Source organism: Lissotriton vulgaris, chromosome 9 (assembly GCF_964263255.1).
Source record: "Lissotriton vulgaris chromosome 9, aLisVul1.2, whole genome shotgun sequence".
Taxonomy (NCBI): Eukaryota; Metazoa; Chordata; class Amphibia; order Caudata; family Salamandridae; genus Lissotriton; species Lissotriton vulgaris.
The window spans coordinates 924,870,033-924,883,454 of record NC_141697.1 but is presented as its reverse complement, the minus strand read 5'-3'; the positions used below and the strand labels follow the sequence as shown (position 1 = coordinate 924,883,454).

The 13,422-nt window shown below is 48.7% G+C and overlaps 1 protein-coding gene across 2 annotated transcripts in view; it reads right to left on the bottom strand.

Annotated features, from left to right (window-relative positions):
- LOC147692532 (delta(3,5)-Delta(2,4)-dienoyl-CoA isomerase, mitochondrial-like) overlaps positions 1 to 13,422 on the bottom strand; it is a 255,505-nt gene that overhangs the window by 135,232 nt on the left and 106,851 nt on the right. For both annotated transcript variants that reach the window (XM_086938752.1, XM_086938754.1), the window contains exon 3: positions 12,766 to 12,854. In XM_086938752.1, coding sequence (XP_086794878.1) covers positions 12,766 to 12,854 — 89 coding nt within the window. The remainder of the gene's footprint in view (positions 1 to 12,765; positions 12,855 to 13,422) is intronic.

Genomic DNA, 13,422 nt, shown 5'->3' with positions numbered 1-13,422 from the left:
AATTTGGTGATCAGACCGATTCGGTTCTCACACCCCCAGCACCACCTGTAAGGCCAGTAGTGTTTACGGTTCTTCCGGAAATTCAGGGTAAATGCCCCGAATTGCATGCCGCACACGCACGTAGGTGAACCCAAGCATCAGTCCAGCTTCTTGACCCGCCTGGAGGTCCAATAGTGTCTGGAATCAACCCTGTTTATTTAAGTAGCCAATACGAGTAATCCCTACTGTGCTCAATGTCTTCAAGGCTGACTGTTCTCGAGCTGCAGAGATCCCAGGGTGCGCAGAAAGTAGCAGTTTTGGTGCATACAAATAATTCAACTGAGCACTGCTAGCAATAGTTTTCCACACCCAGGCTGTGCAGTGAACTGAACTAATTTTAGGGTGACCAACTGGCATTTGTGCACATTCAGGACGGTGAGTGTACAAATTCAGGACAAAGGGTCAAAATTCAGGGCACAAATTCAGGACAGGAGGTCAAAATTCAGGACAAAACTTCAGGAAACTTGGATAAGTTTTACAGACACATCAGAGGTTGCGCGATTGTATATAAGTAAGCCCAGCCATATCTAGACATATTCAGCCATTTGCAACCCTATCCATCATGTATCCTTCCATCTTTCATTTCACTCATCCATCCCTTCATCCATCCTTTCACTCATCCATCCATTATCCATCCATCCGCCTTTTCACCCTATCCATCTGTACACTCAGTCATTCACTCTTCTACCCATCCATCCACTCATCCATCCAGCGATTTACCCTTTCACTCATCCAGCCATTCTTTCACTTACTCATCCATCCACCCAGTCACTGATCCTTCCACCCATCCACCCTTTCAGTCATCCATCATCCTCCCTTTCTCCATCGACTCTTTCACTTAGCAATCCATCCATCCATCCACTCATCCATCCATCCACTCATCCGCTCATGAATTCATCCATTGACCCTATCACTCATTCTTCCTTTCTCTCATCCATTTATCATTTCACTCCTTCACTGGTCTATTCATCATTTTGTCCATCTACCTTCCCTTTCACTCACTCATCCATCCTTAGATCCACCCTTTCACTCATCCGTCCATCCATTCGCCCTTGCACTTATCAATTCATCAATCCATCCATCATTTCACTCATCCATCCACCCACTCACTCATCATCCACCTTTTCACTCATTCATCCTTTCACTCATCCATCCACCCATTTACCCATCCAGCTACCCTTCCACCCATACATCTAGCTATTTCCGTTTTCTCTCTTCCATCCTTCCACTCACTCATCAATCCATCCATCCCCTCCTATTATCCATCTATTCAATCTTTCATTCATCCATTCACCCTTTCACTAATTCATCCAGCCATCCCTTCACTTACTCACTCGCCCACCTTTTCATATTAATTTTGAGCGGAGCCTTTTTGAGAAGAGGCCCATCAAGAACTTCACCCTCGCTGCAGGAGACATTCCAGGACTGGGACAGAAGCCACCCATGGCAGAGACAGGATCCACTACAGGAGGGGACAGGAGCCATCACAGGCGGGGAGGCGGGGGGGGGGGCAGGAGGCACCACATTGTTGGGGGACAAGAGCCATCACTGGAGGGGGAACAGGATCCACCAGGGTGGACACAGGGGTGGGTATGCAGTATTCTAGTATCATCTTGGTCTCTTCCAGGGCGGGGGAGGGCTCCTTACCCCCTCCTGGACAAGACAACGAGAAGACAGGCTCTGTTTCCAAAATGTTCGTTTTGCCCTCCTCCCAACACACTGATGTACAGTACTGAAAGGAGATACTCCAAGAGAACTGATTTAACTGATTGTCCTCTATACTTTGTTAATCAGTGTGAGTGTGATTATGCCATTTCTCTATTTTATTACAATATAGACTGCATGTTTGAAGAATCGAGGTTTGTTTACAATTTAGTGACAGTAATTAATCTCTGTGAAGTGAACCACGTGCTGCCTCGGTGTAATCAGGGCCGGTTCTAGGATATTTGGATCCCTGGGCAGAAAGGCAATGTTTCACACCAATTGAAGATACAAGACGCATTCAGGGCTGTTTGCATCTGAATAGATGCCCCTGCTCCGAAGCTGCCGCCCCTCCCTCTGTCACCTTCAAGCACCTCTTAACAGCTCATCAAGGGCTGGAGGTGTGAGGGTTGCCATCCAGCTGTGCCTTGCCAATGCTGATAGGTATCTGAGCTTTTGTACTGCCTCGGAGTCTGTTACACCCGACCTCAGCAGCATCGCAGTCAAGAAGGGAGGTGGGGGCTAGCAGTGCCGGTTGTACGACCAGTTAAAATTACGGACAAATGGCGTCAGTTAAAGAATCCTTCACGGACAATGGACAGACGGCCAAAATTACGGACTGTCTGTGAAATTTACGGACGGTTGGTCACCCTAACTAATTTCAGTGCGCGGGCCTCCTCCCCCGCCCTTCAGCGCCGCCGAGATCAGCGGCATCGGTAGTACGGAGTCTGTTTCTATCGCAGAAACCTCTGTGGGAAATACCAAATGTGCGCAAACTGCGCCTGGGCGCATAAGTAATTCAAGCGCATGTCAGGGGCCTCAAAGCCACCGCATTCAAATGGCAAAGTCAGTACATTCCAGCTGCAACGGGGCTTCCCACCTCCCCAAACAAATGCTAAAAGAGTCGACTGCAATGCAGTGAACAGCGCATTGTTCAGACGGATTGGAATGTTAACAAATAAATAAAGGAGTTTAGGCAAAAAAGTTGTTTTTATGACATCAATGCGATCCGCAAGTGAAAGGGGAAGCTTAGCCCAGCGCGCAACTTAGTCTGTGATCGTGTCAACGACTCTGCCGTAATTAGCCATAATCACCACCTCAGGGTCCCTATGGAGCCATATGCCAAGATATTTCACTGGGTCAACCGACCACTGCAAAGGATAGTCTAAGTGAATCTCTTTAGTACCTGCAGTTAGCGGAAACACGGTGGACTTAGCCCAGTTGATGCCCAAACCTGAATGTCTCTCAAATTTGACATACTCTCGTAATAGCTCCGATAACGATGTGGCGGGATCGCGGACATAGAGCAGCATGTCGTCTGCGTCAATGCAAATAACATGGGCGACAGAGGGCTGCCCTACTGCGTGCCCCTTTTAATAGAAAAGGGAGCAGAGACCCATCCATTCACAGGAATACGTGCAACTGGTGTAGTGCACAAGAGGTGAATCTTTTTTTTTTTTTTTAAACGGTGGTAGGCCCATTGACAGCAGGACAGTAAACATTAATTCTCACTGAAGGGAATCAAAGGCCTTGGCCGCATCCAGTAGTACTTATTCTGAAAAGGGGTTGGTGATGAACAGAGTGTCTGAATTAAGCAGACCACTCTTACCCAGTCCAAAGATCAGGGCTTGATCCATCACCGTTTTTTAGCTCACTGCACCATCCCAGCTCAGAACTTGGCTATATGCAAATTAGTCTGACCCTGGCCCAGTGCATCATGGGAACAGGGCAGACCAAACTACCAAGCCAATTCTTATACTGGGAAGGAAACAAGCTACCGGGGACCGGTTTCTGGCATTTCAGCCGTCTTCGGCCCGGCTTGCTTGAATCCTGATGGTGCAATGAGCAAGGGACTCACATCTGAGTATACCCTTCCACGCTTATGGTGTAGTGCACAAGAGGTGAATCATTTTTTTTAAAAACGGTGGTAGGCCCATTGAAAGCAGGACAGTAAACATGAATTCTCACTGAAGGGAATCAAAAGCCTTGGCCGCATCCAGTAGTACAGCACAGCCAGGAAATCCTGCTCAAAATAATGTAGAGTAGAAAACACTGTACGGGGGCTATGCATTGCAGATCTTGAGGGCACAAATTCAGACTGGTCTGGAAGGACAGTTTGGGAATGAAGGGCTGGAGTCTGGTTGCAAACCTTTTAGCTAATATTTTGGCATCGATGTTTATGATCGAGAGGGGCCGGTAGGAGTCACAGACATTCGCCTTCTTATCAGGTTTCAAAAGCATTACTCCGGCCTCTTAAAGTGAGGGAGACAAAGTTCTGGAATCATACGCCTCAGCAAATACTTCTGGAAGGCGTGGCGAGAATAGCATCTAGCCCTGCTGCTTTGCAAGTCGGGAGAGACAAAATGGCATGCTTAACGTTCTCAACGTCAAACGGCTGCATGAGGTATTCCTGATAATGTGGAGGCAGCCAATCCAGCGCCACATATTCTAAGTAGGCATGTATATCCTCCGCAACTGGTCGCTTTTGGTCCCCCATATAGGTCCGAATAAAAGTCCAGCACCACTTTGCTAACCTCAGTAGTGCCAAAATGAGCCACTCCCTCCCCGTCCAGCAGTTCGGTAATATAGGCCTGGCTGCGCGAGGTAGCCAACTTCTGCGCCAGCGAGCGACTAGAGCGTCCCCCCTCCCCATAATAACGGGCAGTGCACTATCGGGATCTGTGCGTCATTTCTTGATCCACTCTCTCGTTATGTTCAGTTACCAGATCACGTATTGCAGACAGCGTCTCAGGGGCCGGAAAGGAGCATAGGCCTGTTCCAGAGCAGCTATTTCCCCATGTGAGAAGTTGGCCTGATATATAATGTTCACTATTCTAGTGAGCACTTTGTATCAGTCCAAACAACCCTTATTGATGATTGGTTGTAAGTCAACCGTAGACCAGCTATCCTAGTAGCATGGACAAGAGCAGTCTTTAGGCAAAACTCTAGAGGGCGTGTTAAGCCAGCTATTATACCATCACATATACCCCTTGAACACCAAGTGAAAGGACACCACACAAGTTGTTATGAAAATAAAGTATATTTATTTAGAACACAACAACCCTGAACTCTTTATGAGGACAGGGTGCTAAGCACAATACAAAGCTCTTAAGAAAATACGCAAAGTTGCACAATTTACACAAATGCCCGAGGGGCACGAAAAACCATATACTCTAAAAGTGGAATACGAAATTACTAGCAGGTAAGTACTACTCTAATAGGCTTTGGGATCGCTAGGACTTGACTACTGAACCTTCAGATTACTAGCAGGAGGCCTAGGGAGATTGGGTGCAGAGTGTGCACTCTCACGCGGGATGCGGAACAAAGTCTATGGTTGCTAGGAATTACAAAGTTAGTGTTATCGGACGAATCCGACTAGGTAGAGCTCAAACGAAAAAGGATCTGGACCCTTGGATAGTGAGGCTATGCTGGGGCACCGAAATGCCGAGATTACCTAGCCCAGGGGCTGCGGATGCATAGGTCTGGAAAGACGTCGGGAATCCTCGTTGCAGTCTATGGAGCCTGAAAGAAGAAGTTGCTGGCAGGCGAACAGTGAAGAGATTCGGATGGATCCAAGCCTGGATCGGAGATGGAGGACACCTGTAAGCAGAGGGGACCGAGTTCTGAATCACTAGCCAGTGATTAGATGGGCACCAGGATGGCACCGGATGGAGTCACCTCGACCAGGTGAGTGGGCGACACTGTCCTCTGCAGTCTCACGGACCAGGAGGCGTTGTCGGCGACCAGGATGGAGGTCAGAGCTGTCCCACGAAGGTCTCTGCTGTCGTCGTCGCTGGACCCAGGATTGGGGCAACAAGTCTTGGCAAATGCAAGCCCACCCGGTGGACTCAAAATGGCGTCTGGAGTGGATCAGGAGGGTCCGGGGTGCTCCTCTTTTGGAGGGGAGCAAGGGCCAGTCTGGAGCAACCAGACCAGCGGTGTTGATGTCGTCGGTCGTCGTCGGGAAGGCCACAAGCCAGCGGGCTAGTAGCCAGACAACGCGGTGAGCAGCAAAGAGCAGAAGGGCCCCACGCAGATCTCGTGGAGGCTGAACTTCGGTGCTGGAGCTGCTCAGGGTTGGGGCTTCTCACACCCCAAAGCACTCACTCGAGGATCCCTCGGCGGTCGTGCTGGGCAAGCGTTGTGCAGTCTTGAAGATGGCCGGTCCCTCGAGGTCTCGTCGCACCCACGGATCTCAGCTGAGCTGACGATGTGGGTAGAGGTCAGAGGAGCCAGGGAAGCCGGTTCTCGTCGAGCTGGGCAGTCTTGATCCGGAGGAGAGACTTACAGCAGACCGCGATGCTTGGATGGTGCCTGCGGATGCAGGGTGACTACTCCTTAGTCACAAGGGAGAAATCTTGAGAAGAAGTCGAGAGTTCCTTTCGTAGAAAGTAGTTTCAAGATTCAAAGATGATCTAATTTGGAAGGGGGCCCGCTCCTATCTTTATACTAGGAAAAGGGGCTGGCACGCGACTAGGTCCTGCCCATGGGTGGGACCAGGAAGGGGGGTGGTTACACCCCTTTCCCATGCCGGACTTTCCCCAGCTCAGGGGCTGGTGTGCCCCTGGAACTGGTTCTAGCCGGCAGATGCATAGTGAGCACCGGGGTGCCACTTGCAGTCACCTTCCTCTAAAGCACTGCCTACCCAGGATACACAAAACCCTGTCTGGGATGGTGCTAGCACCGCCCCTGACAGGAAACCCTTTGTCCAAGCCTCCCTCGCTGGAAGGACTCCCAGCAGCAGGAGGTCAGACTTGTGTCTGTGGTGGCAGAATCCATTTTGTGATGCTGAGGCTTGAGTTAACTTTAACCGGGGTTCACAGTTACATACATGTTGTGTCCCTCTAGAAGGGTGGAATGCTAACCCCGTCGCCAGAATTGGTGAGGGGTTAGTATTCCAATTCGTATGACACCTTACTCGACATGTTTTGATAAAGCGATACCAGAGTTGGCATATAACCGCAAGGATTATAATGCACTTAAGAGTATATGGTATGCGTTATCATGGAACAGCTATTAGGACTTGGTTCCGCAAGCTGCAAACGGGCTCAGCTCATGCCAGAGCACCATCTCACACGATTCCAAGCACTCTGCCTTCAGGATTGTCAAGGCCTGCCATAGGAGTGACTGATAGGAATACGGGTGTCCATTTTAGGGTTAGATATAGGTATACTATATCTAAAGCAAGGGGTGATTACACCACCTTGCCCAGCTGTCGTGCAGCAAGTTGTGTCAGATTTATATGGCCAGCCAGGGGTGGCATAATACATGCTGCAGCCCCTGGTAGGCCCTGGGTACACCTATGCCCTGAGTTACAGGGTCTGATAAGGTGGCTCAGTACCAATTGGTAAATGCACCTAAGGTACATGGAATCCATTTTAGAGAGAGAGCAGTAGGCCTGGGGCCCTGAATAGCAGGGTCCCAGGTCAACTAAGTCGAAAAACCAGCAAAACACCAGGCAAAAAGTTGGGGGCAACCATAGTCAGGTATCCACCTTCCTACACCCCAGGCAGCTTGTGTATCCTGCGGGGAAGATCCGAAGGACCCCTGCCTGTGCGCCAATACAGACTCCCCCCCCCCCCGAATTGTAACTTTGTAACTTTGAATGCTTCCCAAAGAACCCCCTGATTGTCAACCGTCTCCTCATTTACCCTGAAGAAATTATGAATAGCCTCCCCAACAGTATGCTTGAAAACTGGATCAGTCAGGGATGATGGCTGCAGACGCCACGAAAACGAGGGGCGTCCACAACCAGGAACCCTCAGCTCAAGAAGAACTGGAGAACGATCTGAAAGAGTTTTGGCCAGGTGTTGAACATCCACTACCAAGGTAAAAGCAGCCTCCAACAGAAACCAATAGTCCAACCTAGACCACGTACCATGTACCGTATAGATAAAAGTGCTCTCTCTGACACAAGGGTGCCTCATATGCCAACTGTCATGCAAATTCCTGGCATCTAGTATGCCCAGGAGTGAATCAGTGGTTAGCCTAGGTCGTGCTACCCCCGCTCGCACCCTGTCCACATTAACATCCAAGCATGTATTAAAATCTACCCCCCAAAGAATCTGAGCAGCTGCAAAAGCAGAGATACAACACCACACATCCGTGAAGAAGGCGTGATCGTCCACATTCGGACAATAAACATTCACTAACAGCACATTCGTACCCCCAAGCATTCCAAACACAATAGCCAGCAGCTCTTGATCATCCGTCTCTGTGCTGTGAACCTGAAATGGGACCCCCTTCTTAACCAGGATCATCACCCCCCGGGAATACGAGGAATAAGACAAAACAATCCACACCCCAGCCCACTGCATCCTACAGTCCGTTCAGAGAGATTGGTGAGATGGTGAGATGGGTCTCCTGAAGCATGGCCACTTGAATATTCAGCCTGTCAAGGCTCGCTATCACAGTGCGTATTTTCATGGGACTGTTCAGGCCACGTACATTCCAAGATAGGAATCTAAAAGTACCACTCATGAGTCTTGATAGACCTCAGATGCATATATGAAATGAAATTAATGAAATGAAAATGAATTTTATAAAGCGCAAAATAGCTGCCCGGAGGCGTCCTAGCGCTGCGCTGCCTATATGTACTAAGAACAGTAATCAGAACATTGCACCAGAAGTCAAACATATACCACTTCGATTGTGCCAGCAGTTCCCCGTCCCCCCACCCACTTCGACCTCCCCAACTTGCCAAAGCCATCCCACATTTGGTAAATCAGACCCCAATAAGAGTAACAGGCCCAATCCAGTCCTACCCAACCCACCCACCAAGATAATGTAAACAAGCACAGATGGGGTACTCCCATGTGGGGGGCGTCAGAGCGCTTCTAGCCTCCTAAATAGTAAGAGGCGGCTGAGCATTGGAGGTATCTATCCGTATCTCACAATAGCAGCGTGTCCCCATCCCCCGGTCGGAGAGAGTCATATATAGGCAGTAAGTCCCAAATGTAGCAACCTGCGTAGAGAAGGAATGGTTAGAAACAACATTGCTGCAATATACAAAGACAGACAACAAAGCAATAACATGAAGGACGGGCTGCAAGGCCCCTAGTCTTCCTCTTTGTCTGAAGGCACTAGAGACTCTCGCTGTGTCCGTTTCAAATGTTTAGCATGTTCAAGGGCAGCCTTGGGATTGGTGAAGATTTTGGAGTCGCCCTCAGGACCAATACGCAAGCGAGCGGGGTATAACATAGGGACTCCTACGGGATGTAGGAACTTTTTTATGGCACCAAACTCCCTCCTTGTGGCCTGCACCGCAACTGTAAAATCGGGAAAGAATGAAAGAGTTGCCCTGGTGCACAATGTTCCCCTTGACAAGTGCCATACGTAGAATCACATCTCGATCCCTGTAATTTAACACTATAATTGGGCACGGTCGAGCGCCTGGAACAGGCCACACCGCTAGGGATCTATGAGCCCGTTCGACAATGAACATGGGGGACAGGTGTTCGGCACCAAAGATTTCCCTGATCAAGTTCTCAACGAACAGCTCCATCTTGCCAACATTCGTGGATTCAGGGAGACCGGTTATACAAATATTATTACGCCGGGAACAGGCTTCCAAATCCTCATTCGTATCCTGAATTAGAGATAAAACCTTCTCCATGTTCAGCTTCTTCCCGGAAACTTCACTAAGTCCATCCTCCGTTGCAAACACACGCTGTTCTACTTCTCCCATACAAACATTGTGTTTCTCAAGTTTACGTTGACATATGATCCAAGCGATGATTCACAGCAGCCATGGCTCCCTCTGTGGACTGCAAGCTGCGCTGCATGGCCTGCAGCGTTGTCTCGAGAGTGGGCGTCCCAGCAGCCGGGGCGTCAGCCTCTGAAGCCGAAGCCGCCCTCTGCAAAGTCTTGGAGTATTTGCGCATTTCAAAGGTGAGTCGAGGTTGAGTTTTATCGGTCCTCCTCACGGCAAAGTGCGACACGAGACCACAGGCCCAATATGCACAGCTGTGATGGTTCTCACCAACAAAGGGCCCAGGGAGTCTCGGGAATAGCAAGCAAGCCTTTGAGTCACAGGTATACGAGGTGCGACCCACCACAGTCACGTCAGGGCACGATGGCTCGAGACGCAGAGGTCCCCCCCAACAAGGAGCAGTTCACCGCCCTAAAAATGCCAATACTGCACAGGTACAACAGGGGTTGAGAAGCATAAAGGGGCACAGCCTTACAAAAGTAGGTCCAAGCCAATTCAATGAAGCAGAGGGATGCCTCCACCCACTACAAGTATTTACAACAAGGGGTGGTGAGGAACAGAGTCTCTGAATTAAGCAGAAAACTCTCACCCAGTCAAGAGATCAGGGCTAGATCCAACACCGTTTTTTAGCTCACTGCACCATCCCAGTTTCAGAACCTGGCTGTATGCAAATTAGTCTGTTCCTGTCCCAGTGCATGATGGGAACAGGGCAAACCAAACTACAAAAGCCAATTCTTACACTGGGAAGGAAACAAGCTCCCGGGGACCGGTTTCTGGCATTACAGCCGTCTTCGGCCCACTACAAGGGCACAAAGTTACTGCAGCATCTACCAATCACTCAATGGGCCTCAGCATAATAGCAGCCGCACCATACCCCAGACTTCAGCAGCTATCCCGGTGCAATATACCACGAGTGCCTCAAATGATCACTTCCAGGCAGGTATCACCTCATACTGCCCCGTCGTTAGGCCACCATCCAGTGCAGTCGCCACACTCCCGCTCGCTCCCACGCCCAACTACAGCTCACAGGCCGCGGCCCAACCTCCACCGGCGCTGCCTCCACAGACAACAGCCAGAGGTCAGGCTGCTCCCCACTCCCCGCAGCCGGCGACGAGCACCAGAGTGCTGCGCATCTCCTCCAAGCAGCTCCGGGCTGACCAGGCAGGCTCAAAGGGCCCAAGGCAGCAGGGGCACCGCACCACTAGGTCCTCTGGCGGCAAGGTCACAATCCACTGCACAGGACGGTAGCCCGAGGGGCAGGCCACCTGTGAATGGCAAGTGTGCGCAGCGATCAGGGCCAGCTCCACAGGTAGCAACGATGTCCTCTGCAGACACGGAGAGCCCGAGCACAGTAGCAGCGTGCAGACCTCAGGGCCGCACAGGAGCCGCCATTTTGTGTAAAGGCCACAGGATCAGGCTCCCCTCGGCAGTAGGCGCATCAACGTTTCCAACCTGCAAAAGCCGCTCCAAACCGGGCAGGACACTCAGGAGGTAAGGCGTGTTCATTTTTTAGCATACCAATGTCCTGTGAAAGGCGAATATTTGGTGGATTAAAGGCTCAGCCGGGCAGAGCCTCTCTTGCCGCGCGCTCAAGCAACCCCACCCCCCCCCCAACCTTTAACCTATTTTAATCAATTGAATTAAATACATTTTTTAATTAATGTTTTACCTTTTTCATGCATTATTTGATCTGCCTTGAAAAAATCCCAACCTGGGACGAAACATTGTCAGCTGAAACCATCTAGGAAGATTCATCAACCTATTTGAAGACACTGTAGAATAATTTGAATTGTACAACAAGCTACAATATTGTTAGCTTTTTTGTGATACTAAGAAGAAGTAAAAATACTATCCATCTGAATATCGAGTTCAGTTTGTGGTAATCTTTGCAGTGTATAAAAACTGTTGTTTTGGGGAGAGACATGTCCATAAAAACATGTTTTAAAGTCTTCTGTCAGGTGGCTGAAATAAAGGTAGCAAGGTTTGGATCCGCATCAGATGGCAGAGAAAGAAAGAAAGGACATCGACGTGCAGATTGTGACCTCATGGAAGATTGGATCGAACACAGTCGCACAATGCCACTACCAACACATAAGGACATTGCTAAGAAAAATGCTCAGATCCAGTCTGGCACCAGGAGGTATTTACAAGGTGAGAATTCTGCAGTTAGAAGTATCCATCAGAAAAGATCCCACTGTCCATTTCAGTGGATATTAGCATTCCTGTCCATTAAGCATATGCCAATTGATATTAGATCATAACATCTTTTCCACCGGAGCCCATGTCCAGGTCAGTTTGTCCGTTTAGTATTACTGGCCATGAAACTTACCTGACTGGAGATCCAGAATCATGAGTGATATTGACATAATTAGATTGGTCAACTGATTTGTAAAACCATTGGGAGCATTATCACAATTTTTCTGGTGCTACTGTAGGAACCATATAATCAATTCTACTTCCCTGTTTCAGATTGCTCACCCCCTTGTCCTGAAGATGATCTTTACTCAGTAAAAGGTCGAAACGCCGTCGACCCCCTCACAACAGGAACCCCTCCTTATTGTACATACTTATTTAGGATTCCTTTTTTCTGTTGTAATTGTGATGTTATGTTCTTTAATTTACCCTCACTTTGTCACAACACACACCTTGTCACTTATGTGAGCACCTGATAATATTTGGAAAATTCTGTTTATCGTTTGCAAATAAACTGCATTTGCCTCCCTACACACTCTCACTCCCCCCTTTTTTTTATTAAATTGTCCAGCCTAAACTGTTCTCACAGCGTTCCCGCCCTCGGGACTACTATCCGGGACCTAGTAAGGCCCACCCTGAACCATTGTTCCCCTAAAACATATCATAACCGAAGGTTCGCTTATTGGAGTACCCTTGTTTTCCTACACTAACATGTGGCTGTAGTGTCACAATGCATGGAGGTAGCAGTACTAGAGAGTAAATGTGCTGGGAAAGTACAGAGTGCAAGTCTACCTACAATTGTACATTCTTTTTTGAGAAGACCAGGCCAGCCTGGTGAAGACATGACGAGGACTGACACATGCAAGGTTGAAACAAAATAATACAATTCTCAAATCACAGACAGATGCGAATAAGATAGCTGCGGTACGAGCTCAAAGAGTATGTAAAGTAAGAGGCACAGGTCTGAACTCAACAGTATTGGCTAGTCAATTAATCCTCCGACAAATCTAATACTAATCAAACCAGTAACTGTAGGACTCGCTATGTATAGAATTCTGAAATAGCCAATATGCAATATTATGCAATACGCGGCACTACGTATAAAATGTCATTCTGGTTACCTGCAGTGAAGACTTTGCCAGCTCCGGACAGCACGACTGCATGGCAGTCAGAATCTTGGGCAATCTTGTTGAAACATTCCACCATCTCCCTAGGGTTCGGAAACACAAAGGAAGAGGAAAAGAATAAGAGTCAAGGAGACTAACCATTCCGAACAACAACAGAAAGGAGCACTAGCAAAGTGAACAGGTCTGGTTGTATGTGCAAATGCATGCAGCATAAACACATTCAAGTCAACAAGAGAGGGCTATAGTTGTAAAGCGCAGGTCCAAGCAATCACTCAATTGAAGTATCAAGAGTACTCCCAAACAGCCATTACTGTTAGGTAACAGATAAACAGTTAACTGGGCTGAGCAAAGAGTTGTTTGAAGAAAGCCAATTAATAAAAGAGGCAGAACTAAAGTCCATTCTATGTATATTGTTAACTATAGGTCATTTTGACAGGATACCAATGTGGGATCACCCTGCTTTACCTTCCAGCCGGTTCGCCCCTGAGCATTGTGGTCAATGAAGTTCGCTTGCAGGATTGTCTCGCATAATTACAAAGTTGTACTGGCCATCTCTATACACGTGTTTCTGGATCATTATCCGTCGTCAGTGGAGATTAGGAATCAAATATTTGGGGTTGCTGAGCAGGCTGCCAAAGTATTCTCAGGTCG